The sequence below is a fragment of the Macaca mulatta genome, chromosome 19, assembly GCF_049350105.2.
Source record: "Macaca mulatta isolate MMU2019108-1 chromosome 19, T2T-MMU8v2.0, whole genome shotgun sequence".
NCBI classification, from domain to species: domain Eukaryota; kingdom Metazoa; phylum Chordata; class Mammalia; order Primates; family Cercopithecidae; genus Macaca; species Macaca mulatta.
The window spans coordinates 17,131,006-17,158,253 of NC_133424.1; the positions used below are offsets into that span (position 1 = coordinate 17,131,006).

Genomic DNA, 27,248 nt, shown 5'->3' on the forward strand with positions numbered 1-27,248 from the left:
CACTCCAGCCTGGACAACAGAGACTCTGTCTCAAAAAAAAAAAAAAAAAAAAAAAATTCACCAAGCTGTACACTGCTATAAACTTCCAAAGTAAATTGTGTGCACGTGTGCGTGCATGTGTGTGTGATGTTGTCACTAAGAAAACCTGTATTGGGTTGGGCACAGTGGCTCACGCCTGCAGTCCTAACTAGTGGGAGGCTGAGATGGTTGAACCCAGGAGTTTGAGGCTGCAGTGAGCTACAACTGCGCCACTACACTCTGGCCTGGGTGACAGAGCAAGATCCCGTCTCTTACAACAAAAAAAACCCCACTATTGATGGAGAAACGCTCCCAATAAATAATAAAATGCAGCATATAAACTATACACATTGTGATCTTAATTATACTTTTATTAAAATACACATACTTATGCACAGAGTGCATAGAAAAACTACTGGAAAGGAACCAAAATATTGACAGCAGTTCTGATAGATAGAATGACAGATGATGTTTATTTTCTTTTTACACTTTTTTCCTAGATTAGTTCCGCATTTTCCGGCATTCACGTGTTGTTTCCCAGCCATCCTGTCAAGTGCTGGGATTGTTCTGATCTCTGGGAGCCTCCAGGGCTGATTCCAGTATGGCTAATCTAAAGTGAGCTTGTAATCTCCAAAATCCTGATGGTGGCTTTTCTATTAGACAGACTAATAGATTCAGATCTAAGTCCCAACAGTTTGTGTTTTCCTTACTGTCCCAGTTTTATCATTATTCTTAGTACTAAACAGAGTGACAACGGGGAGTGACATTTGTTGAGGACCTACGATGTGTCAGGGTCCATGCTGGGGACTTCACATGAGGACTCCATGAAGCCCCCTTGGACACTCAGGTCCTCGTGTCATCCCCAATTCCCGCCTGCCGCTGACTCTGGGGTGAACCTGCAACTCACTGTGGCTAAGAGAATGCAGTGGAAACCACATTCTACCCAGTCTGGGCTAAAGCTTTAACGAGGCCTGGAAGTTACCACACAGCCCAGCAATTCTACTCCTAGGAATCTCCCCCAAGAAAACTGAAAACATGGCTGCATGCAGTGGCTCACGCCTGTAATCCCAGCACTTTGAAAGGCTAAGATGGGCGCATCACTTGAGCTCAGGAGTTTGAGACCAGCGTAGCCAGTATGGCAAAACCCTGTCTGTACTAAAAATACAAAAAATTAGGGAGGTATGGTGGGGGGCACCTGTAGTCTCAGCTATTTGGGAGGCTGAGGTAGGAGAACCTCTTGAATCCGGGAGGTAGAGGTTGCAGTAAGCCGAGATCACGCCACTGCACTCCAGCCTGGGTAACAGAGTGAGACTATGTTTAAAAAAAAAAAAAAAAAAAAAAAAAGGGCAAGAAAACTGAAAACATACACTCACAGAAAGAAATGTATAGGTAAATGTCCATAGCAGCATTGCTCATAATAGCCACAAAGTGCAGACAACCTGCCCCACGTGGGTTCCTAGCCAGCCTTCTTTCTCACCATTCTTGAGTAGGTCTTCTCATACCTGTCCCACTGGGCACCCAAGCATGCAACCAAGTGACATGGTCTTTGTGCCTCAAAGGAGTAACCCAGGCAAAGTCATGTGGCTGGATTTGGGCCTGGCTAAAGAGTCTGGCCCGTGGCCGGGCATGGTGGTTCATGCCTGTAATCCTAGCACTTTGGGAGGCTGAGGCAGGTGGATCACTTGAGGCCAGGAGTTCGAGACCAGCCTGGCCAACATGGTGAAACCTCATCCCTACTAAAAAAAAAAAAAAAAAAAAAAAAAATTAGGCACGGTGGTGCATGCCTATAATCCCAGCTACTCAGGAGGCTGAGGCAGGAGAATCACTCGAACCTGGGAGGCGGACGTTGCAGTGAGCTGACAAGACGGTATGGCACTCCAGCCTGGGTGACAGAGTGAGACCCCATCTCAAAAAGAAAAAAAAAAAAAAAAAGTCCAGCCCAGAGCTCAGGGTTCCCAGACTCTGAATCAAATCAAGCATAAGCCACTTCCCCAAAGAGCAGACAGGAGAGAAGGACCAAGGTGCTGATGTCCAAAGCCAAGTAGGAGGGTGGACCTGACAGAAACAACAACAACAAACTCACCCTAGCCAATGGAGCTTCCCAGAAACAAAGGTGCAGAGTTGTACCCCAACACAGAAGGCAACATCAAGAGAGTAGCTGGGTGCAGTGGCTCACGCCCGTAATCCTAGCACTGTAGGGAGGCTGAGGTGGGCGGATCACTTGAGGTCAGGAGTTTGAGACCAGCCTGGCCACCATGGTGAAATCCCATCTCTAGGAGAACAAAAAAAGTAGCTGGGCGTAGTGGCAACCGCCTGTAATCCCAACTACTCGGGAGGCTGAGGCGGGAGAATTGCTTAAACCTAGGAGGCAGAGATTGCAATGGGCCGAGATTGTACCACTGCAATCCAGCAAGACCCTATCTCAAAAAAAAAAAAAAAAAAAATTTTATATATATATATATATTTACAATTTGACCCTGTGTTAGCAGAGTACTTGCCCCTGCTCCCCTAAATGTCCCCATCCTAATCCCCAGAACCTGTAAATATATCATGGCAAGAGATAACTAAGGGTGCAGATGAAATTAACATAACTCATCAACTGACTGCTGGATTCTCCCGGTGGCCCCAGTGGAGTCACAAGGGTCCTTAAATGGGGAAGAAAGAGGTAGAGGAGTCAGAATGAAGAGACAGGGTGTCATGAGAAAGACTCGACAGGCTATTGGTTGCCTGGAAGATGGAAGAAGAGGCTGTGAACCAAGGATGTGGGCAGCCTCTAGAAGCTGGAGAAGGCAAGGAAAGTTTCTTCCCGAGAGCCTCTAGAAGGAACCAGCTGTGTGGACACACTGATGCTAGCCTACAGAGACCCATTCTGTACTTCTGACTTCCAGAATTATAAAGAATAAATTGGTGGAATTTTGTTTTTGAGACAGAGTCTCGCTCTGTCACCCAGGCTGGAGTGCAATGGTATGATCTCGGCTCACTGCAACCTCTGCCTCCCGGGTTCAAGCGATTCTCCTGCCTCAGCTTCCCATGTAGCTGGAATTACAGGCATGCGCCACCACGCCCAGCTAAGTTTTTGTTTTAGTAGAGACAGGGTCTCACCATGTTGGCCAGGCTATATTTGTTTTGTCTGACACCATGAAGTTTGTGGTTATTTTTTACAGTGGCAAGAGGAAACTAACACGGCTTTAAACAAAAAGCTGGCCAGGCACAGTGGCCCACGCCTGTAATCCTGGCACTTTGGGAGGCTGAGGTGGCAGGACTGCTTGAGCCCGGGAGTTCAAGACCGCCTTGGGCAACATAGTGAGACCCCATCTCCACAAAAACAAAACAAAATTAGCTGGGGGTGGTGGCACGTGCCTGTAGTCTCAGCTACTCTGGAGGCTGACGTGGGAGGATAGCTTGAGCTCAGGAGGTTTAGGCTGCAGTGAGCTAAGACAGTGCCACTGCACTCCAGCTTGGGCTACAGAGCAAGACCCTGTCTCTAAAAATATAAAGAAAGAAAATTTAAAAGTAAAGAAAAAGTGGATCATTCGGTCTTTTAAGATGTGGCACTGCTCAATGAGAACGTTCCTCGATGCAATGCAATTACAGTCACTGAGGCACTGGATTTTCTAGTTTTCTTTAACTAAGACGAGACTGAAACAGTCACACGTGGTTCCTGGCTACTGTGCTGCTGAGCACAGGCCCTGATGACTCAACAGTGTGGCCTATGGACCAGCAATATTAGCATCACCAGGGAGCTCCTCAGGAACATAGGTCCTTGACCAGGTGTGGTGGCTCACACCTATAAACCCCAGCACTTTGGGAGGCCAAGGCAAGAGGATCACTTGAGCCCAGAAGCTCAAGACCAGCAACACAGTGAAACCTCATCTCTACAAAAAAAATACATTAGCTGGCTGTGGTGTTATGCGCCTGTTGTCCCAGGATGCTGAGGTGGGAGGACTGCTTGAGCCTGGGGGAGGTCGAGGCTACAGTGAGCCATGATCACCTCACCTGGGTGACAAAGTGAGACTGTGTCTCGAAAGAAGAGAAAAGAAAAGAGAAAAGAAAAGAAAAGAAGGAAGAAACGTAGGCCCTTAGCCTGCACCTCCCCAGCCTGTTAGGCAGAATCTGAATTCCACGAAGACACCCCCAGGGGATTTAGGGGAATGTTAAAATCTGAGACCCACCCATGGTTGAGGCCACCATTGACTTACACACAAATGCCTTCCTCTGTAGCACCAGGAGATAAAACCCATCACAGAACTTCTCAGGGTGCCTCCTACACCACACCAGCTTTGTGTGTTTGTTCTTTAATGCCTCAAGGCATACTATTAGCCAAGGAGAGTAACTAACAGCAGCTGTTGAATACTATGGGTCAGACTTTGACCATCTGTTATGGACTGAATTGTGTCACCTACCCACGCCTAAATTCATATGCTGAAGCTCTGACCTCCAAGGGGGACTGTATCTGGACACAGGGCCTTTTGGAGGTAATTAAGGTTAAATGAGGTCATAAGGGTCAGGTGATAAGCCAACAGGACTAGTGTCCTTATAAGAAAAAGGAGGCTGGTTGCGGTGGCTCATGCCTGTAATCCTAGCACTTTGGGAGGCAGAGGCAGGTGGATCACTTGAGGTCAGGAGTTCCAGACCAACCTGACCAACATGGTGAAACCCCACCTCTACTAAAAAGAAATACAAAAATTAGCCAGGTGTGGTGGTATGCACCTGTAACCCCAGCTACTCAGGAGGCTGAAGCAAGAAGAATCACTTAAACCAGGAAGGCAGAGGTTGCAGTGAGTTGAGATCGTGCCACTGCACTCCAGCCTGGGTGACAGAGCAAGATTCTGTCTCAAAAGAACTGTGAGGCCATTAAACCTCTTTTCTTTTCTTTTTTTTTTTTTTTTCGAGATAGAGTTTCACTCTTGTTGCACAGGCTGGAGTGCAATGGCGTGATCTTGGCTCACTGCAACCTCCGCCTCCCAGGTTCAGGTGATTCTCCTGCCTCAGACTCCTGAGTAGCTGGATTTACAGGTGCCCGCCACCATGCCCAGCTAATTTTTGTATTTTTTTTTAGTAGAGACAGGGTTTCACCACGTTGGCCAGGCTGGTCTTGAACTCCTGACCTCAGGTAATCCGCCTACCTGAGCCTCCCAAAGTGGTTGGGGTTACAGGCGTGAGCCACCGCACCTGGCTGTTAACCTCTTTTCTTATAAATTACCCATTTCTTTACAGCAATGCAAGATGGCCTAATACACAGCTCTAGCTGACTAATATACCATCTCACCAAAGCCTTGCAAACCCAGTTGAGAAAGCAACAATATTAATAAAAACAGAGACGATTACTGAGTGCCTGCCCAGCATCAGGCAGGTTATAGGCCCATGTTGAGGCTCTCTCCTTCACTGTACCCATGTCACAGATGAAGATGTAGAGGTGCAGAAGGGCCAAGACATACAGCCCAGGTCAGAGCCACACCTCCAACTTGCTTTCTGCTACAACCATCCTTTCACCTTTTTTCTCATGCACACAATGCACTCTAATTAGATGTAAAGCTTCATTTCCCCTAAAATTTCCACAATTCCCTCAGCACGGTCCACACTCTTGCCTAGGTTTACCACCAACTGCCAAGATAATAATGTAGACACCAATGAACAGGATCCACTAGTAAGATGTCATCTTTTTTTTTTTTTTTTTTGAGGTGGGGTCTTGCTCTGTTGCCCAGGCTGGAGTGCAGTGGCGCGATCTCGGCTCACTGCAAGCTCTGCTCGCCTTCTTGAGTTTGCGCCATTCTCCTGCCTCAGCCTCCCGAGTAGCTGGGATTACAGGCGCCCACCACCACGCCCGGCTAAGTTTTTGTATTTTTAGTAGAGACGGGGTTCCACCATGTTAGCCAGGATGGTCTCCATCTCCTGACCTCAGGAGATGTTCCGCCTGCCTCGGCCTCCCAAAGTGCTGGCATTACAGGCGTGAGCCACCACGCCCGGCCATAAGATGTCATTTTTTAAAAACCGTCTAGTCCAGAGATCGGTAAACTTTTCCAAAAAGGGTCGGAGAGTAAATAGGTTCAGCTTTGCAGGCTGAATGGTCTCTGCTGCAAGGACTCAATCCTGCCCTTGTAGTGCTAAAGGAGCCACAGATGATACACAAACTAATGAGCATGACAGCTGATACAGTTTGCCTGTATCCCCACCCAAATCTCATCTTGAGTTGTAGTTCCCATAATTCCCATGTGTGGTGGCAGAGACCTGGAGAGAGGTAACTGAATCATGGTGTGCTTCCCCCATGCTCTTCTAGTGATAGTAAGCTCTCACGAGATCTGATGTTTTTATAAGGGGCAACCACTTCACTCAGCTCTCATTCTTCTCCTTCCTGCCACTATGGGCAGAAGGACACGTGTTTCCTCATCTGCCATGATTGTAAGTTTCCTGGGGGTCTCCCCAACCGTGCATAACTGTGAGTCAATTAAACCTCTTTTGTTTATAAATTACCCAGTCTAGGCTAAGCTAGGCGCGGTGGCTCATGCCTGTAATCCCAGCACTTTGGGAGGCCGAGGCGAGCGGATCACGAGGTCAGGAGATTGAGACCATCCTGGCTAACACGGTGAAACCCCGTCTCTACTGAAAAAAAAAAAAAAAAAAAAAATTAGCTGGGTGTGGTGGCAGGTGCCTGTAGTCCCAGCTACTTGGGAGGCTGAGGCAGGAGAATGGCGTGAACCCAGGAGGTGGAGCTTGCAGTGAGTCGAGATCACGCCACTCTACTCCAGCCTGGGCGACAGAGTGAGACTCTGTCTCAAAAAACAAAAACAAAAACAAAAAATTACCCAGTCTCAGGCAGTCTTTTTTTTTTTTTTTTTTTTTTTGAGACAGAGTTTCACTCTTGTTGCCCAGGCTGGAGTGCAATGGTGTGATCTCGGCCCAATGCAACCTCCGCCTCCCGGGTTCAAGCGATTCTCCTGCCTCAGCCTCCTGAGTATCTGGGATTACAGGCACCCGTAACCACGCCCAGCTAATTTTTGTGTTTTTTAGCAGCGGCATGATCTCCACTCACTGCAGCCTCTGCCTCCCAGGTTCAAGGAATTCTCCTGTCTCAGCCTTCCAAGTAGCTGGGATTACAGGTGTGTGCCACCACGCCTGGCTAATTTTTGTATTTTTAGTAGAGATGGAGTTTTGCCATGTTGGCCAGGCTGGCCTCGAACTTCTGGGATTACAGGCATGAGCCTCCCTGCCTCGCCCTTCTTATCCTTCTTTTTCTTTTTATAGCATGCCTTTTCCTTTTACACAAACAGCATCTGTCTTTCATCAACACAGGAAAACATCAGGAGGCTTGTCAAATATTTCATAAACGCAAATTTGGTAAAGAAGGAGATAATGAAATGGTTGAAATGAAAAGAAAATGCCTTGCTAATGACAGCTTTGCTGGCGTTTCAAATCCAACCACTTCAGAGGAGAGCGGATCTCATTATCCAATCGCACTGCTGCTGTTCTGAGGAGTCTCAGGGAGCCTCAGATGGGTCTTTCCTCTAACTGTCAAGAGAAAGAGGCCAGTCACAGCAGCTCACGCCTGTAATCCCAGAACTTCGGGAGGCTGAGGTGGGCGGATCACCTGAGGTCAGGAGTTCGAGACCAGCCTGGCCAACATGGAGAAACCCCATCTCTACTAAAAATACCAACATTATCCAGGCGTGGTGGTGGGTGCCTGTAATTCCAGCTACTTGGGAGACTGAGGCAAGAAAATCACTTGAACCCGGGAGGCGGAGGCTGCAGTGAGCTGAGATCGTGCCACTGCACTACAGCCTGGGTGACAGTCTCAAAAAAAAAAAACAAAGAAAGACAAGAAAGACAAGAAAGAAAGACAGAAAGAAAGAAAGAAAAAAAGAAAAAGACAGAAAGAAAGAAAGAAAACTGGGTTTTCTTTCGATTGATTAACCACCACACTTGAAAATGGGAGGGAAGATTTCCAGCAAATTTAAAAAACGTGTTTGTGTATATCTTCGTTAAAATGCAGGCCACAAGGGTACAGATGATTCCCCAAGTGGCTTTGAGAAGGAAGGGACACCTTGGGATTCTCCATCACACACTAGCTCAGCAGTTGGCAAATTTTTCTGGTAAGGTGCCAAATAGGTGACATTTTCCATTCTGCAGGCCATATGGTTTCTGTGCCACTACTCCACTTCGCAGTTGTAGTATGGAGGTTGCTAAAGCAATTGTAGGTAATACACACACAAAGGGGTGTGGCCAGATTCCAATACAATTTTTTTTTTTTGAGATGGAGTTTCACTATTGTGGCCCAGGCTACAGTGCAATGGCACGATCTCAGCTCACCGCAACCTCCACTTCCCAGGTTCAAGCGATTCTCCTGCCTCAGCCTCCCTGGTAGCTGGGATTACAGGCATGTGCCACCACACTTGGCTAATTTTGCATTTTTAGTAGACTGGGTTTCTCCATGTTGGTCAGGCTGGTCTCGAGCTTCCAACCTCAGGTGATCCACCCAGCTTGGCCTCCCAGAGTGCTGCGACTGCAGGCGTAAGCCACTGCACCCAGTCCTAACACAACTTTTTTTTTTTGGAGACAGTCTAGCTCTGTCGCCCAGGCTGGAGTGCAGCAGAAAAATCTCGGCTCACTGCAACCTCTACGTCCCAGGTTCAAACAATTCTCCTGCCTCAGCCTCCTGAGTAGCTTGGACTACAAGTGTGCACTACCACACCCGGCTAATTTTTGTATTTTTAGTAGAGAAAGGATTTTTACCACAGCAGTCAGGCTAATCTTGAACTCCTGACCTCAAGGGATCCACCTGGCTCAGCTTCCCAAAGTGCAGGGATTACAGTTGTGAGCCACTGTGCCCGGCCCCAATAAAACTTTATTTACAAAAACAAGCCGTGGGCCAGATGTGCCCTCTGGGCTGTAGTTTGCTGACTCCTGCCCTAGAGCAGATGTACATGAAGGGCAATGAGGAAACCCATGCAAAAATACGTTCTCCTTCAACGTGCGATGGTGGAGGAAGCAAAATGGGTTCCAACATGAACCAAGTGAACTCTCCCAGAGTAGGTGCTGTACACTGTGGCCTTCTCTGCACTCATCACCCACAGCTTATCACTTCGGCAGTGACTCCCAGCCTGTAGTCTTGTTTTCTAATACACAAAATCTGAACACAAACCAGGTGCCCATCAACTGGGGACTGGTTAAATTAATCACGGTATGTCTTTACAATGGCATATTTGCAGTTATTAAGAATCATATTGTGATTGAGTGTGGTGGCTCACACCTGTAATCCCAGCACTTTGGGAGGCTGAGGTGGGTGGATCACTTGAGGGCAGAGGTTCGAGACCCGCCTGGCCAACATGGTGAAACCCCATCTCCATTAAAAATACAAAAATTAGCTGGGCAAGCACCTGTAATCCCGGCTACTCAGGAGGCTGAGGCATGAGACTTGCTTGAACCTGGGAGGTGAAGGTTGCATTGAGCCCAGATCACTCCACTGCACTCCAGCCTGGGCGGGAATAAGACTGTCTCAAAAAAATAAATAAAAATTTTAAAAAAGAATGATATTGTGGTTCATGCCTGTAATCCCAGAAATTTTGGAGGCCAAGGTGGGAGATGTGTTGAGTTCACAAGTTTGACAGCAGTTTAAGCAGCATAGGGAGACCCTGTCTTTACAAAAAAAAAAAAAAAAAAAAAAAAAATTAGCCTGTGGTACGTGCCTGTGGTCCCAGCTACTTGGGAGACTGAGGTGGGAAGATCGCGGCTGCAGTGAGCTCTCATCACGCCACTACACTCCAGCCTTGGCAACAGAGTGAGATCCTGTCTTTTTGTTTTGAGACGGAGTCTCCCTCTATCACCCAGGCTGGAGTGCAGTAGTGCAATCGTGGCTCACTGCAACCTCCACCTCCCAAGTTCGAGAGATTCTCCTGCCTTGCCCTCCTGAGTAGCAGGGATTACAGGCACGTGCCACCACAACCGGCTAATTTTTGTATTTTTAGTAGAAAAGGGGGTTCATCGAACTCCTGACCTCGTGATCCGCCCACCTCGGCCTCCCAAAGTGCTGGGATTATAGGCGTGAGCCACTGTACCCAGTCGAGTGAGACCCTGGCTTTAAAAAAAGAAAAAAAAAAGCCCAGTTTTCTTCAATGAATATGCATTAGTAGTTAAAAAAAAAATTTTTTTTTTTGAGACAGGGGTCTCACTGCATCACTCAGGCTGAAGTGCACCATCTCGGCTCACTGCAACCTCTGCCTCCCGAGTACAAGCGATTCCTCTACCTCAGTCTCCTAAGTAGCTGGGACTACAGGCACGTGCCACTATGCCCGGCTAATATTTGTATGTTTAGTGAAGAGAGGGTTTCACCATATTGGCCAGGCTGCTAATGAACTCCTGGCCTCAAGTGATCCGCCCACCTCAGCCTCCTAAAGTGCTGGGATTACATGCATAAGCCACCCTATCAGGCCTAACAAATTTTTTCAAACAAAGTAAAACAAACAAAAGCCACTTAAAGCCACTCCAATGGTATTTAAGGATATTATGGACCCCTCCAGGGTTATCTGCCCCAAGGAAGCTAATGTCCTAATAGAAGCCAATGAAGATCACAACACTGGTGTCAGGGGCAGCCTTGATCACAGTGGACAAAATATAAACCAAGTCCAGCAAGAAGGTGGCTAAGGACTGATTTACTGACACTGCACCATAAGTAAAAACGAGACCTGTAACACCTCCCAGCAACACGGCAAGTGTAAAGAAAATAATGCTGAAATGAAAACAGCAGAACTCATCCTTCCTTATCCACTCTCAAAACATACATACAGGAATAGGGAAAATGCTGCATGGGGATGGTGAAGAGAGGAAAAGGTGTACCAGGTTGGACATTGTTTGCATTTTTTTTTTTTGAGATGGAGTTTCGCTCTTGTCGCCTAGGCTGGAGTGCAGTGGTGTGATCTCGGCTTACTGCAACCTCCGCCTCCCGGGTTCAAGTGATTCTCCTGCCTCAGCCTTTTGAGTAGCTGGGATTACAGGCCCGCGCCACCACGCCTGGCTAATTTTTGTATTTTTTAGTAGAGACGGGGTTTTGTCTTGTTGGCCAGGTTGGTCTCGAACTCCTGACCTCAGGTGAAATGCCCACTTCGGCCTCCCAAAATGCTAGGATTACAGGGTGTGAGTCACCCACCGCACCCAGCCTGTTTGTAATGTATATATTTTTTTGAGACAGAGGATCTTGCTCTGTCACCCAGGCTGGAGTGCAGTGGCATGATTTCAGCTCACTGCAACCTCCACCTCCCAGGCTTTTAAGCAATTCTCTGCCTCAGCCTCCTGAGTAGCTGGGATTACAGGGGCATGCCAGCATATCCAGCTAATTTTTGCATTTTTAGTAGAGATGGGGTTTCACCATCTTGGCCAGGCTGGTCTCGAACTCCTGACCTCGTGATCCACCTGCCTCGGCCTCCCAAAGTGCTGGAAGCCGCCGCGCTGGCCTCTGTGTGCAATTTTTTTAAATGCTGTCATCAGCCTTTAATGGTGCGTGTGCAGACTGCACAAAGAAAAGTGGATGAGAAGACAGAAAACGCACACAGTGATGATACCCACAGCAACAGGCGCTCTCAGGCACTCAGCCGCATTCGAGTTCATCGAAACTTACAACAACCTTAGGCACGCACAACTTGCAGGCCCATTTTAGAGATGTGGAAGCTGAGGCTTGGAGAGGGGAAAGCAATTAGCCAAGGTCCCACTCAGAATGAGCTGAGATGGGATTTGAACTCACACCTCACTGACCCAGAACATTAGTGCTTAAATGCTACGAGACACTAGGTACCCCAACTTCAAACTCTGATAACCTCTGGTGGCAGTGAAGGTTCTTGAAAAGCTTCCTTAAGAGACACAACCATGAGATTCCATTTTTAAAAGCTACAGCAGCCACCAACTAGCATCTGAAAAAGCCACGCTGCTATTATTAACAATGAGATGACAGTTCTCTGGAGAAAAAGAGGACTATTGAAACAAAACCTCAATGACAGGATTCTCTTCTGAGAGCACGATTCATCCCCATAATGGACAAATGCCTCGCCTCATTGAGACCTCCGCACCAGTTTGAATAGGGCAGGAAGGTTTCTTCACACCATTCATCTGGCTTGCGAGGGACTCAGCCAAGATCTTGGCATGCCTGTTCTGAGAAGGACACCGACCTCAGCAAAGCCAGACCCAGCAGCTCCGACTTCTGCTACTTACAGACCATGGGGTGATGCTTGGCTGGGATACGGCAAGCAAATGAATTACAGAAGTGATCAAGGAGAATTCTACAACCTGAGAGGCAGCAAAAGTGGACTTGACCCTGGTCTAGCAACAGCCCACCATTGGCAATGACTCTTTCAATACTTTTAGGAGCAGCTCCAGTCAAAATTCCTCCTGCTCAATTCTTTTTTTTTTTGAGACAGAATCTCACTGTGTCACCCAGGCTGAAGTGCAGTGGCTCAATCTCAGCGCCACCTCCCAGGTTCAAGCAATTCTCATGCCTCAGCCTCCCAAGTAGCTGGGATTATAGGCGCACGCCACCGTATCTGGCTAATTTTTCTATTTTTTTAAGTACAGATAGGTTTTCACCATGTTGGCCAGGCTAGTTTCGAACTCCTGACCTCAAGTGATCCGCCTGCCTTGGCCTCCCAAGTGCTGGGATTACAGGTATGGGCCACTGCGCCAAGCCCCATTTGCCCAATTATTGACCATCATTTATTGAGCTAAATCCAAAAAGGAAACTCTACCACTGACCCTTTTCTTTTTCACGGTCTCCAAAATGAATCCTAGGTTTTTCCCACAGGGTAATTCAAAAGGAGTCAGGTTGGAAACTGACTTCTTGCTTTAAAAAAAAAGTATAAACAAAAGGTCCTTTTTAGAAATGAGGTTTATTTTCAAGGCTACTCAGGCCTAAAAGCCTGCATATTTACTTTTTTTCCTTCTTCCAGGTTTACCTCCAAGTCAGGATTTCAAAAACCACCAACATTCGGGCTCATTCTTACTGGTATAAACAAACCAACAAACAAAAGCAGACAACAAAAAACTCAACGAGCAAATCACACAGCTGTGAGATTCAGCGCCAACCCCGGGCGTTTCATTTTGGCAACGAAACCAGGATTCCCTTTCAAAGAAGCTTCTGGAAAACGCTCTATTTCCTAGATGCAGGCCCCTGGTTTTTCAACCTCAAAATCACCTACTCAAAAAGCAGACTCAGAAACCCAAGGTTTTAGAACACGGTCCCAATGTCACCACATCATAAAATCACTCTCATTCTTGCAACTGTACAATGAATGGCTCCCAAAGTCATTTTATTTAACAAAGGGGTCAAGGCAGAGAAAAACTTCCCTTAACATTCCCACAACTGCTCCACATGTCTTCTGTGGAAACACTGCACCAGGAACTAGCTCAACGCTCTTGCTAACAATTTAGTTTCTATACCGGAAGGCTGGTGTCCCTATTACAGGTGGCCCGTTCCTTAAAGCTTTAGGGTTAATCGCAGCTGTACTGAGTGGCCAAGCAGACCCTGTTGGGATGTGAAAAGAATTTGTTAACAGGACCCTGGCTGGGCCCAAAGGCTGTCAGACTCAGCAAGTAACACTGAAATGTCCAAAAACACAGCTGTGTTAAACTTACAAGCCAATCCTTCTGCTCAGATCTCTGGATAGAAATGACTTTTCTTTTATCTATGGGGAATGCAATTTCATCACAGTCCCTTATATAAACCCTCCTGAAACCCCTTCAGTAGACAGCATTCCAATTCAGAGACTAAAGTGAAACTATCTTTGAAAACAGGGACGTGGCTGGGAAGCCATGCCTATCTCGGCGAACACTTTTCCACGCACCACGAGCTTGGGCTTTCTGGGAAGGTTGTCGGTTCTCTGGTCAAAAACATTCTTGAAGTCATCAGGAATGGAGGAATGGAGACTCGGCATCCTGGGAAAGTGAGTTCCTGGTTTCATCGCTGGGATTCAAGAGCCGAACAGCCTGGAGAAGTCAGAGGGCAGAAATGTCTGTGAGGATTTTGAAACGACGTGATCGTTTTAAAAATATTGTCAGAGATTATTTTACATGACTATTAGTTAGATGATTTTACATGATTGCCTGATTTTTTCAAGTAACCTGTGATCCACCTGTGAATATAATGAACAATATTGAACGACACAGTTAAAAGACGTATATACTCTTTTTTTTTTAGAGTCGTGCTCTGCCGCCCAGGCTGGAGAACAGTGGTGCGATCTCGGCTCACTGCAACCTCTGTATCCCAGGTTCAAGCGATTCTCCTGCCTCAACCTGCTGACTAGCTGCAATTACAGGCACCTGCCACCAAGCCAGGTTAATTTTTGTATTTTCAGTAGAAACGGGGTTTCACCATGTTGGCTGGGCTGGTTTCGAACTCCTGACCTCAAGTGATCCCCCTGCCTCAGCCCCACAAAGTGCTGGGATTACAGGCGTGAGCCACTGCACCCAGCCAACACCATCACCCTATAAGGGAAGGTGGTACACCTGTTAAAACAAAAGATACATACAAGAACTTTCGGTATATTCTTTGCAACATTTCCACAAATCTAAACTCATTCCAAAATAAAAAGGTTATCTGAAAAAAATAAGAGAGCAGAAACAGCTGGATTTCCACATGCAAAAGAATAAAGATGGACCCCTGCTTAACGCCATATGAAAAAATTTACTCAAAACAGATCACAGACCTAACTACCTACCAGAATCCAAACTACAAAACTCTTCGAAGAAAACTTACACGTACATCTTTGTAACCTTGGGTTAGGCAATGATTTCTTACTATAATACGCAAAGCACAAGTGACAAAAAGAAAAAAACATAAATTCAACTTCATCACAATAAAAAACTTTTTTTTTTTGAGATGGACTCTCGCTCTGTTGCTCAGGGTGGAGTGCCGTCGGGCAATCTCGGCTCACTACAACCTCCGACTCCTGGGTTCAAGCAATTCTTCTGCCTCAGCCTCCAGAGTAGCTAGGATTACAGGCGACCGCCACCACGCCTGGCTAATTTTTGTACTTTTAGTAGGGATGGGGTTTCACCATGTTGGTCAGGCTGGTCTCAAGCTCCTGACCTCAAGTGATCCAACTGCCTCATCCTCCCACAGTGCTGGGATTACAGGCAGGAGCCACTGTGCCTGGCCATTCACAATAAAAAACTTTTGTGCTTAAAATGACACCATCAAGAAAGTGAAAAGACAACATATGAAACAGGAGACAATGCTTGCAAAATACGCATGTGATAATGAACTGATAATGAGAATACACAAAGAACCCTTATGGATCAGCAATAACCCAATTTTCAAAAATGGCAGAGAATCTTAAGAAGCCATTTCCTCAAAGGAGACGGACAAATGGCCAATAGGTACATGAAAATATGTTCAATATCGGCCAGGCGCAGTGGCTCACGCCTGTAATCCCAGCACTTTGGGAGGCCGAGGCGGGTGGATCACGAGGTCAGGAGTTCGAGACCAGCCTGGCCAAGATGGTGAAACCCCATCTCTACTAAAAACACAAAAATTAGCCGGGCGTGGTGGCACATGCCTGTAATCCCGGCTACTCGGGAGGCTGAGGCAGGAGAATCGCTTGAACCCAGGAGCTGGAGCTTGCAGTGAGCCAGGATCACGCCACTGCACTCCAGCCTGGTGACAGAGAGAGACTCTGTCTCAAAAAAAAAAAAAAAGAAAGAAAAAAAAAGAAAATATGTTCAATATCATTAACTATCAGGGAAATGCAAATCAAAACCTTCAAACTGGCTGGGCACAGTGGCTCATGCCTGTAATGCCAGCACTTTAGGAAGCTGAGGTGGGTGGATCACTTTAGTCCAGGAGTTCTGGACCAGCCTGGGCAACAGGGCGAAACCTAGTCTCTATAAAAAAAATACAAAAATTAGCCAGGTGTGGTGCTGCACACCCGTAGTCCCAGCTACTTAGGATGCGGAGGCCAAAGGATCACTTGAGCCCAGGAAGCAAAGGTTGCAGTCAGTCGAGATTTTGCCACTGTACTCCAGCTCCAGCCTGTGCAACAGAGTGAGACTCTGCTTCAAAAACAAAAAACTTTCATACCTACTAGGATGACTGTAGTCAAAAGATTAACAGTAACAGAGCTGGCAAGGATATGGAGAAAGTGTAATCCTCAAGTGTAATCCTCATAGGTTGCAGGCAGGAATGTAAAATGTTGTAGCTATTTAGAACATTCTGGTGTTTTCTCAAAAGGATAAATGCAGGCTGGGTGCAGTGGCTCATACCTTTAATCTCAGCACTTTGGGAGGCTCAGGTGGGTGGATCACTTGAGGTCAGGAGTTTGAGACCAGCCTGGCCAACATGGTAAAACCCCGTTTCAGCCAGGGCGGTAGCTCATGCCTGTAATCCCAGCACTTTGGGAGGCCGAGGCGGGTGGATCATGAGGTCAAGAGTTCAAGACCAGCCTGGACAACATGGTGAAACCCCGTCTCTACTAAAAATACAAAAAATTAGTCAGGTGTCATGGTGCATGCCTGTAATCCCAGCTACTCGGGAGGCTGAGGCAGGAGAATCGCTTGAACCTGGGAGATGGAGGTTTCAGTGAGCCGAGAACGTGCCACTGCACTCCAGCCTTGGCAACAGAGTGAGACTGTCTCCAAAAAAAACAAAGAAAATTATAAACGTAGAGTGATCATATAACCCAGCAATTTCACTCCTATATAGCTAATAACTAAAAACATAAATCTGCACAAAAACTTGTACATGAATGTTCTTGTCACCATTATTCATAATAGGTAAAAAATACAAACATCCCAACTATCCACCAACTGATAGATGGAAAACTGGGGTACAGTCATACAAAGGAATATGATTCTGCCATGAAAGGGAATGAAGCACCGCTCCACGCTACAACATGGATGAACCTCAAAAACATGATGCTGAGCGAGAGACGCCAGGCACAAAAGGCCATGCAGTGTATGACTCCATTTATATAAACTGTCCACATGAGGCAAATCCAGAGACAGGAAGCCGATGAGTTGTTGCCAGGGGCTAGGGAAGGGGGAATGGGGAGTGACTGCCAGTGGGCACGCGATTTCTTTCTGTGTTGATGAAAACGTTCTGAAATTGGATCGAGATGGTGGCTGCACAATCCTGTGAATATTCTATAAAATACTGGATTGAGAAGACAGACTTCTGCGTTTTACTTGTAAACTCTCTCCATGGTTCATTTTCTCCCTAACTTTTCCTGTTATTTTATGAAAATTTCAACACATAGAAGAGTTATGTTGAAACACACTGCCACCACCTACATTCCGCAATTAACACTTTGCTGTACCACGTACCTATCCATGTATCTATTCATTTATCCGTATTTTTGATGTGTTTCAATGTAAGTTATAGATGACGTGCTACCGATCCCTAAATACTCAGGGACGTTTCTCCCCTTATTTCAGACTTTTCATAACTTCTTAAAATTTCCAAAGCTCGACCAGGCACGGTGGCTCATGCCTGTAATCCCAGCACCTAAGGAGGCCGAGGCAGGCAGATCACAAGGTCAGGAGATCAAGAGCATCCTGGCTAACATGGTGAAACCCCATCTCTACTAAAAATACAAAAAATTAGCCGGGCGTGGCGGCGTGCAAGTGTAGTCCCAGCTACTTGGGAGGCTGAGGCAGGAGAATGGCGTGAACCCAGGAGGCGGAGCTTACAGTGAGTCAAGATTGCGCCACTGCACTACAGCCTGGGAGATAGAGCAAGACTCCGTCTCAAAAAAAAAAAAAAGTTTCCAAAGCTCAAACAACACAGAAGTGGGCACAGGAAGGTTGGGCGCAGTGGCTCACGTCTGTAATTCCAGCACTTTGGGAGGCTGAGGCAGGCAAATAATTTGAGGTCAGGAGTTCGAGACCAGCCTGGTCAACAGGATGAAATCCCATCTCTACCAAAAGTAGAAAAATTAGCCAAGTGTGCTGGTGCGTGCCTGTAGTCTCAGCTCCCTGGGAGGCTGAGGCAGGAGAATCACTTGAACCCGGGAGGTGGAGGATGCAGTGAGCCGAGACGGTGCCACCGCACTCCAGTCTGGGTGACACAGCAAGACTCCATCTCAAAAAATAAGAATAAAAATGAATGGGCACAGGGAATATTGAACCATGCCCAGGGTCTGCCAATTTCCTCAGCAACTGCTGCAGGGTCCCCTCTCTACCCCATCTGGAGTGGATCCTTCCAACTCCCTCGCTAAACAGTGTTTCATTTCACTCCCATACTTAAGGCACTCATTTAGGGTTTATCCATGGTTACTGCATGCACGTTACACAGCTGAAGTCAGGCTGCACAGATGAGTACCCTCCGGCCTTCTTCACTTTCAGAACGTTTCATTTCCCCATGCAGACAGAACCTTCTGGCACATCATCAGTGACGGTATCATGACAGCTGGTCACATGGGCATCCTTCAAGTTACCTGATCCTTCTCCTGTTCTTGGACACTTAGGTGATTTCCAGGTTTTAAATGTCCTGGGAAAGCCAGTCACTCCCTCCCTGAGACAGCCCTTTCTTGAGAGAATCTTCTCTCACCCATGGCCCCCAGTGAAAGAGCTGGCCTGGGTCAGGGGTTGGCTCATTTTCTCTGTAACGGGCGACCGTTTACTAATAGTTTTGGCTCTGCAAGCCATGTGGTCTCTATCACACAACTCAACTCCACCGCTGTGACACAGAAGCAGCCACACACATGAACTTTTGTGAAGTTCATTCACAAAAACAGGCAGTGGGGAGATGTGGCCTGTGGTCTGATGACCCTTGACCTAAGTGGTTATACCAGAATCAAGAACCTCCACCCCAAATGGACCTGAGTGACGCCAAGGTGAGTCAACCAGACTCTGCCCCAGGAAACAAAATCAGGACCCTGGGCTACTGACTACACTGATCTTGGAAAGTTGAGCTGGGAGGACGCCCGAGGCTGCTGTTCTGGTCATAGGCTGGCGGATGAGGGAGTGAAGATGTTGGTCAAACAGGAGAGGATGATGAAGCAGGTGCACAGGAAAGATGAGAATGAGAACCATGCTGACTTCTTCCCTACCCCAGGACCTTTGCAAAGACGAGAATGAGAGAAGCAGGCTGACTTCTTCCCTGCCCCAAGACCTTTGCGAAGACGAGAATGAGGGAAGCATAGTGACTTCTTCCCTGCCCCAGGACCTTTGCAAAGACGAGAATGAGAGAAGCATGCTGACTTCTTCCCTACCCCAGGACCTCTGCAAAGACGAGAATAAGGGAAGAATGCTGACTTCTTCCCTGCCCCAGGACCTTTGAACATGCTACTTCCTGTGCCACCATGCTTTTCTCCAGCTCTGCAAATGGCAAACGTCTTCTTGTCCTTTAGGTCTTGATTATTTATTATTTGTTTAGAGACAGGGTCTTCTTCTGTTGCCCAGGCTGGAGTGCAGTGGCAGGATCTCAGCTCACTGCAACCTCTGCCTCTAGGGCTCAAGTGATCCTCCCACCTCAGCTTCCCAAGGAGCTGGAACTACAGGCAGGCACCACTACACTCGGCTAATTTTTAAATTTTTGGTAAACATGGAGTTTCACCATGCTGCCCAGGCTGGTTTCAAACTCCTGGGCTCAAGCAATTCTCCCACCTCGGCCTTCCAAAGTGCTGGGATTACAGGCCTGAGCCACCGCGCCTGGCCATTCCTACACTTTCATGCAAGTTCCTTAACCTCTTCACAAGCTTTCTCTGTTCCTAGGCAAGCCTCATACGTGCTCTCAGATCCTCTCTGCCAGGTAGGATACCTTGGCAAGGGCCTTTCTGGGAATACATCATGGTCCTTGTGATGAGGGTGAAATGCCATCCTCCCCAGATCTCCTATGTCCTGGAAGCATCTCTGCAAACAGCCACTGGGGTGGCATGCGGACTGCACAGCAACCCTACACTCAGAGTCTCAGTCGCTCAGGACAGCTAACTTTTTGTCCTCTTTCTTTCTGGGAGAAGTATGCAGGGATGGACCCACAGAGGCCAAGAACACCAGATTCTCCCATTGTGTCTTTTCCCAAATCCATTTACAGCAAATCTCACAATTCGTTAACAGCAGTATCAGTTACGGACCCAATGCTAGATGGAAAGGCAATCTGCTTGAGTTTTCTCAGTCTAATGAGAAAATGAAAAGCCAGAATTTAAAACAATAAAGTCTGAATACATTTCTGCTGGCTTCCAGCCTAGCTAGAGCAGGTTCTGGCAGCATGCTGGACATTTAAACCACATTTTCCACCTCGGCAGATGCAGCAGAGCTGGTGAGAGGTGACAGGGCCATGGGCTCAGGAAAGGCATCTCCTGGCAGCCCCTGCAGAGGTGCCAGGCATAGCCGGGGGCTGGAGAACTCCATGTTCCAATCAAAGTTCCAGCCTGGTTCGGTGGGGACGCAGGGACAGAGTTTAACCCTTTCAGGTACTGGTTCCCTCACTTACTCATTTTGAAGAGAGAAAGCAGGGCCAGGCGTGGTGGCTCACACCTGTAATTTTGGGAGGCCGAAGCAGGTGGATCACGTGAGGTCAGGAGTTCGAGACCAGCCTGACCAACATGGTGAAACCCTGTCTCTTATAAAAATACAAAAATTACCCAGGTGTGGTGGTGGGCACCTGTAATCCCAGCTACTTGGGAGGCTGAGGCAGGAGAATTGCTTGAAGCAGGGAGGCGCAGGTTGCAGCGAGCCGAGATCATGCCACTGCACTCCAGCCTGGGCAACAGAGCAAGACTCTGTCTCAAAAACAACAACAACAACAACAACAAAAAAAAAAACAGGGCCGGGCACAGTGGCTCACTCCTGGAATCCCAGCACTTTGGGAGCCTGAAGTGGGTGACTCACGAGGTCAGGAGATCAAGACCATCCTGGCTAATATGATGGAACCCTGTCTCTACTAAAAATACAAAAAATCAGCCGGGCGTGGTGGCATGCACCTGTAGTCCCAGTTACTGGGGAGGCTGAGGCAGGAGAATCGCTTGAACCTGGGAGGCGGAGGTTGCAGTGAGCCCAGATCGCACCACTGCACTCTAGTCTGGGCGACAGAGTAAGACTCCATCTCAAACAAAACAAAAAATAAACAAACAAAACAGAAAGCAGGATACAAGAGTGATGACTGAAAGAACAGAGAATGACCATCAGGTAGGTCATCCTGGAGAAGGAGACTAAGAGATGACACTGAAAGGAAAGGGCAGGTCGGACTCACACGATCATGCAGAACATCATGAAGATGTTCCACAGGGCGATGAAGATTCGAAAGTATCTGAGGCTCAGCAAGAATTCCCGGATGTTGTCACCTGGAAGAATCAGAAAGCACTTTTATGGCACAGCTAACATCCCACCCCTACTGCCACCTCTGTAGTGGGCTTTTGTGACTTCCACCCACCCGGCACTCACTGCCTCCAACTTCGGCAACAGTGTGGCTTTTCCTTCGGGTTTCTCCCTCTTCCCCACTCTCAGCACTCAGGCTGTGTCTACCACTGACCAATCTCCTGAAAGCACCAAGTCCCTCTGCCTCTGACTGGCTCAAGAAGGGGCATGTGACCCAAGTCTGTCCAATGAGAGTCTGCCCTGGGACTTTTCCCCCAACTACTGGCAAACAGACACTTTCTGCCAGGCTTGCTGAGCTGGGAAGATGTAACCTCAGTGCCCACAGGCCAAATCCAGCAGCCTCTTCCACCTGTTTTTGGATGGCCTGTGAGCTAATAGTTTTTTTTTTTTAATATAAAGATGGGGTTTTGCTATGTTCCCCAGGTGGGTCTTGAACTCCTGGCTTCAAGTGATCCTCCTGCCTAAGCCTCTCAAACTGTTGAGATTACAGGCATGAGTCTCCATACCCGGCTGGTTTTTACATGAAAAAAAAAAAAAAAGAAGAATATTTTGTGAGACAAAAAAATTACAAGAAATTCAAATCTCAGTGTCAATGAATAAAGTTTGATTGGCCCACAGCCATACCTATTCATTTACATATCATGTCCTGCTGCTTTTGTACTACAACGGCAGAGCTGAGTCATGTTGTTGTGCCAGACACACACCATATGGCCCGCAAAGCCTCAAATATTTACTATATGGCCCTTTACAGGAAAACATGCCAGCCCCTGCTCTGGGGTCATCTTTGCCAACCCTGACCAGTCTCACAGTAAAACCAACACAAAAGAAAGGGGTACTGAGAGCTGCAGAGAGTCAGATACTGACTCTAACCCTAACCCTAACCCTAACCCCAACCCCGACCCTAATCTTGGAGGACTGGTTTGACACCTAAACCCAGGGTGTCTGAAGACAATTCCATCCTTGGACGTTTCAATTTGCTTTAACCACTTTGAGCTGGGTTTGCAGTGTTTACAACTAAAAGCATCCTAATTCAGGCAAGGGAAAGGGAAGGTGTGTCTTGGTGAGACTTATTCTGGTCCCCTTGAAGGCCAAGGAACAGCCACCCCTCTGAGGGAAGGCAATTTAGTATGTGAAGACTCCAGAGACCTGGGTTCCAAACCCTTCCTCCAGGGTTTCCAGTCATTCTCCCTCTCTGGACCTCCAGAATGAAAAGAATGGGTCCAGATTAGGCCAGGCACGGAGGCTCACTCCTGTAATCCCAGCACTTTGGGAGGCCGAGGCAGGCGGATCACCTGAGGTCGGGAGTTGGAGACCAGCCTGGCCAACACAGTGAAACCCTGTCTCTACTAAAAATGCAAAAGTTAGCCGGGTGTGGTGGCGCATGCCTGTAATCCCAGCTACTCAGGAGGCTGAGGCAGGAGAATCACTTGAACCCGGGAGGCAAAGGTTGCAGTGAGCTGAGATCGTGTCAATGCAGAGCAAGACTCTGTCTCAAAATAAATAAATAAATAAATAAATAAAAGAATGGGTCTAGATTAGGTGATCTACAAAGGTGCTACCCGAAGCATCTATAGACTGGGGCTGCTTGGTAAGTACAGCACACAGAACACAAGCCCAGAAATTTCTATTTTTCAGGGATGACAACCTGACAACCTGACATTCCTGCTCCATCCGAGCCTGTGCTGAACACACCATCTTGCTGAACACGGTTTAGACGAGCCTGGTATTATCCAAACGACGGGGTTAGTTACATGCAGCACAACCTGTATACATGGCTGATCCAGCACAGACTAGAAACATTAAGCGCTTGGTCTGTTTCCAGGAAGTCTGAGAGGCGCTGCTCAGCAAGACCCTTCCCCTAGCAAAGGATCGTGAAAACAGGCCCTCCCACCATCAATAGATGCCAATCAAACGTTACTCACTGCAGGCCACGCACAGTGGTTCACACCTGTAATCCCAGCACTTTGGGAGGCTGAGGCAGGTGGATCACCTGAGGTCGGGAGTTTGAGACCAGCCTGGCCAACATGGTGAAACCACGTTTCTACTAAAAGTATGAAAAAATTAGCCAGGCATGGTGGCGCGCACCTGTAATTCTAGCTACTCAGGAGGCTGAGGCACGAGAATCACTTGAACCCAGGAGGTGGAGGTTGCAGTGAGCTGAGATCACGCCACTGCACACCTGGGCAACAGAGCGAGACTCTGTCTCAAAACACAAAAAAAGGTTACTCATTCCAGGCAGCAGCAGTGTACAGGGGATACAGGAAGAAACGAAGACCAGTGGCTCTGCCCCAACGAGCATATGGGGAGGAGAAATACTAAACAAATATTCCCACGTGACTGCTCTGGTGGGAAAGTTTAGGTGTCCCGGGAACACACACTGCAGAGACCCAACATGGCATGTGCATGGGGAAGGGTGGGAGATCAGAAAAAGCCTTTCCAGCCGGGCGTGGTGGCTCAAGTCTGTAATTCCAGCACTTTGGGAGGCCAAGGCAGGCGGATCAGCTGATGTCAGGAGTTCAAGACCAGCCTGGTCAACATGGTAAAACTCCATCTCTACTAAAAACACAAAAATTAGCTGGGCATGGTGGTGGGTCCCTGTAGTCCTAGCTAATAGGGAAGCTGAGGCAGGAGAACTGCTTGAACCCAGGAGGCGGAGATTGCAGGGGGCTAAGATGTCGCCACTGCACTCCAGCCTGGGCAACAGAGCGAGACTCCACCTCAAAAAAAAAAAAAAAAAAGCCTTTCTGAGGAAGTGCCAGAGCTCCAAGTTCTGACCTCAAACATGGTCAGTTTAACAAACATGAGCTCAAATCCTGCCTCTGTCCTTCTGCACAAGTGATCTGGGCCCATCCCTGCACTATCTATGCTCATTCCCTCTTATGTCAATAGGGGTGTCAGGCAGCTAGGAAGACCTCAGCACAATGCCTGGCACACATGACGCTCTCAATAAATGCAGCCACTATGGTATTACAGTTAAGCCAGGCAAAGAGGATGGAGAGCAAGGAGCAGCTCCCACAGGGGGTGCAGCATCTGGGCCGGAAGGAGACTGGAGAGAGAGCAAAGCAGGAAGCTCCTGATAGAGCCCTGGTGTCCTCCCTGGCATCCCTGTCACTGATGCTCCTGCCACTTTGTGCCAAATCTCCCGCCCACCAGAGCTCTGATTCGGATCTGTACAGTGCAACCCCAGGGCCTGGTAGTGCCTTCCACGTGGTGGGTAACACATGGCTGCTGAGTCAATGTATGAATGGATGGATAAATGAACAGATGGACAGATGGTCTAGTGATTGAGTGCACAACTGCTAGAGGCAGAAAAACCCAGGTTCTAATCCTGATTCTCTCACTGATTTGCTATGTGGCCACAAAAAAGTTGAGCCACGTCTCTGACCCTCAGTTTCCTGATCTGCTTCCAGTTTCCAGTTCCGGGAACTGGAAAGTGACTATTACCTTTTAGGAATGGAGGTAGAATGCAACACTAACAGGAAGCACCTAACTAGGTCAGCACCCAGGGGCAGGCCCCCCAAAAGGAGAGCTGCTGGAGGGTCTTCAAAATCTCAGCTCAGCCACGCATGGTGGCTCACGGCTGTGATCTCAGCACTTTGGGAGGCTAAGGTGGGAGGATCGTTTGAGGCCAAGAGTTGGACACCAGCCTGGTTAACACAGCGAGATGCCTATCTTTACAAAAAAATTTAGAAAATTAGCCAGGGGTGGTATTAACTGCCTGTAGTCCCAGCTAGTTGGGAGCCTGAGGCAAGAGGATCTTTTGCACCCAGGAGTTCAAGGCTGCAGTGAGCTATGACTGTGCCACTGCACTCCAGCCTGGGCGACAGAGCAAGACCCTGTCTCTAAAAGAAGAAAACCTCTGATCCTCAGGGTTCCCCCATCCTTGGGTAGTGCTCCATCATGGCATCCACCGCCTTGACTGTGACGCCACCTCCTCAAATGGCCTTCCCTTCCACACCCCAGCAGGAGAGCAACCCCATCACCATCCTGTGACTCCCTGTTACCTAACATCACCTCTGTCACCATCTATTCCCCGCTTGGAAACCATGTGTCTCACCCCCACGGTAAGTTCCACTCCATCTGTCTTACCCCCACTGTATCCCAGCACCTAGCACAGTAGCCAGCACGTGTTAGGTGCTCAAATACCTGGTGAATGAAAGAATTAATGAATGGATACGACAGTCATGTACAGATCCCCTTAAGACTCCAAATAGCTACACAATTACATTCAGTAGGAAGTATAAATTCTGGGGCCTCTAGGGCCCAGGCAGACGATAGACATATGAAGAGGTTAGGGCTGGGATGAGGCAGAGTCGACAGGCTCCATCTCCTCAGAGTCCTCAACTACACTCAACAGTTGTCAAGAGCTCTTCTGAATCTTGAGTTGCAGAATGTTCCAGTTTTTCAAGAAAAATCAGACATCTGAATTTTTATATAAAATCGCCTGATTAAAAACCGAATGTTGGCATCTAATTTTAAACGTGGCAGGTCTGCAGCACTCTGAAAGCAACAGCTATGTGTAAGGTTGTTCATTCACTCATTCACAGGCATCGGACGACTGGTATGGCAAGGACAAAGGATGGGACAAGCCAAGCTAGGGTCTCTTCTCTGAAGTTTATGGTCAAATGTGAGGGGCAGACATTAGCCAGATGACAGCAAACATACAGAAAATTATAACGGTAGGAAGTGATGTGAGTGCTCACATCAGGGAGGTCTGGTGGGAGAAAGAAGTAGATGACAGAGGTAGGCAGAAAGGACAGCACATTATCAGAGTCATCTCCCACTCACACACACACGCTCAATTAAAGAGAAAACTCGTGGCTCACGCCTGTAATCCCAGCCCTTCAGGAGGCCAAGGCCGGGGGGGGGGGATCACTTGAACCCAGGAGTTTGAGACTGGCTTGGGCAAGGTGAAGAAACCCCATCTCTACAAAAAAAATACAAAATTTAGCCTGGCATGGTGGCACACGCCTGTAATCCCAGTTACTAAGGGGGCTGAGATGGAAGGATCACTTTAGCCCAGGAGGTCGAAGCTGCAGTGAACCATGATCGCACCACTGCACTCCAACCTGGACCACAGAGCGAGACCTTGTGTTAAAAAACGAAAGAAAAGGAAAGAAAACGAGGGTGGAACTTGGCGAAACAAAACTGTCCTCTCTGAAGTGGACCATGCAATTCAAGGGTCCAGGAAGACCTTACCTGTGCTGGGCTCCCTCGACTCCTCCCCAAAGCCCTGCGTGTCCTTCTTTTTCCTACAAAGAGGAGTAGACAGTGTCCACTTTCAATGGGACATACAGGCCTCAGCCCCCTGACCCCCAGCTCAGAAGGCCACAAACACTAAGTTTCAGCCCTGGCCCTGCCGCTGACTTGCTGTGTGACCTCGGACGGTTCAATGTCCCTCTCTGGGCCACCACTGCCCGGACAATCACAGCCAGGTCAGCAGCCACCGACAGTTTACAAAGCGGCCCGACAGTGCGGGTGCAATGCTGAGGGTCCGGGGTTGGGCTATTTCTTGGAGGATGGGTCTTGAGCTCTTCAGGAAGGTGAACAGAGGGACACCCAAGGAAAAGAGAGTATGGGTTTAAGGTCGCTCGGGGGCGAGGAAGATTAAACCATGCTGGAGGCGTGGACAGAGGGCGGATAGGGCGGGGCCTGCGGCTTGGGGGCGGGGCCTGAGAAGTGCGCCGAGATCACGCTTATGAGGGCGGGGTTACGGGTTCCCCGGATGGAGCCACAGTCCGGCCGCGACCTACTCACAGCTTAAAGTTCAGCACTGCCCCAGCATTCATCAGCAACGTCCTGCAGAGGGAGAATTACAGTTACTAGGGGCGCCCCCGCGTCCTGCCTGGCCCTCTCTTCCTAGCCTCTGGTCCCCCTAATTACCCGAACAGCAGGATGTCTCCGATCATCGTTACGGCCAAAGCGTCCGTCAGAACCGGAAGCGG

The 27,248-nt window shown here is 48.1% G+C and overlaps 1 protein-coding gene and 4 long non-coding RNA genes across 11 annotated transcripts in view; 2 read left to right on the forward strand and 3 right to left on the reverse strand.

Annotated features, from left to right (window-relative positions):
* Nucleotides 1–365: 365 nt before the first annotated feature.
* SMIM7 (small integral membrane protein 7) lies at nt 366–27,246 on the reverse strand. 7 transcript variants are annotated; one of them, XR_013409175.1, is made up of 7 exons: nt 27,187–27,246; nt 27,061–27,102; nt 26,503–26,555; nt 21,179–21,269; nt 13,836–13,977; nt 5,825–6,618; nt 366–1,237 (listed from the first exon to the last, which is right to left on the reverse strand). XR_013409175.1 is itself a non-coding variant. In XM_015123229.3 (5 exons), exons 1-5 carry the CDS (start codon nt 27,210–27,212, stop codon nt 13,962–13,964), a joined length of 228 nt encoding a protein of 75 aa, XP_014978715.3. In that variant the 5' UTR covers nt 27,213–27,246; the 3' UTR covers nt 12,866–13,961. The 7 variants fall into 7 exon arrangements, 3 of the variants coding, with proteins under 3 accessions (XP_014978715.3, XP_077834356.1, XP_077834355.1); XR_013409174.1 differs by lacking the exons at nt 366–1,237; nt 5,825–6,618 and adding an exon at nt 12,866–13,516; XR_013409177.1 differs by lacking the exons at nt 366–1,237; nt 5,825–6,618; nt 13,836–13,977 and adding exons at nt 17,809–19,045; nt 19,100–19,428 and having other exon boundaries at nt 21,002–21,269.
* The window catches only part of LOC144336825 (uncharacterized), a 37,773-nt gene continuing 10,890 nt past the window's right edge, over nt 366–27,248 (reverse strand). Inside the window, exon 2 of the long non-coding RNA XR_013409178.1 lies at nt 366–1,299. This is a non-coding gene — a long non-coding RNA (uncharacterized LOC144336825). The remainder of the gene's footprint in view (nt 1,300–27,248) is intronic.
* Nucleotides 2,932–5,753, forward strand: LOC144336834 (uncharacterized). The gene is made up of 2 exons (XR_013409187.1): nt 2,932–4,622; nt 5,175–5,753. It is a non-coding gene; the product is annotated as an uncharacterized LOC144336834 (long non-coding RNA).
* LOC144336836 (uncharacterized) lies at nt 9,800–10,916 on the forward strand. The gene is made up of 2 exons (XR_013409189.1): nt 9,800–10,075; nt 10,143–10,916. It is a non-coding gene; the product is annotated as an uncharacterized LOC144336836 (long non-coding RNA).
* Nucleotides 15,415–16,143, reverse strand: LOC144336838 (uncharacterized). The gene is made up of 2 exons (XR_013409191.1): nt 15,796–16,143; nt 15,415–15,639 (listed from the first exon to the last, which is right to left on the reverse strand). It is a non-coding gene; the product is annotated as an uncharacterized LOC144336838 (long non-coding RNA).

Bases quoted from the DNA above. Each gene is read 5' to 3' on its own strand.
- SMIM7 (XM_077978229.1), bottom strand. From the start codon at position 27,212: ATGATCGGAGACATCCTGCTGTTCGG. The intron at 26,556-27,060 runs GTGAGTAGGTCG...TCCTCTTTGTAG, and splicing joins GCAGTGCTGAACTTTAAGCT to GAAAAAGAAGGACACGCAGG. The intron at 21,270-26,502 runs GTAAGGTCTTCC...TGATTCTTCCAG, and splicing joins GTCGAGGGAGCCCAGCACAG to GTGACAACATCCGGGAATTC.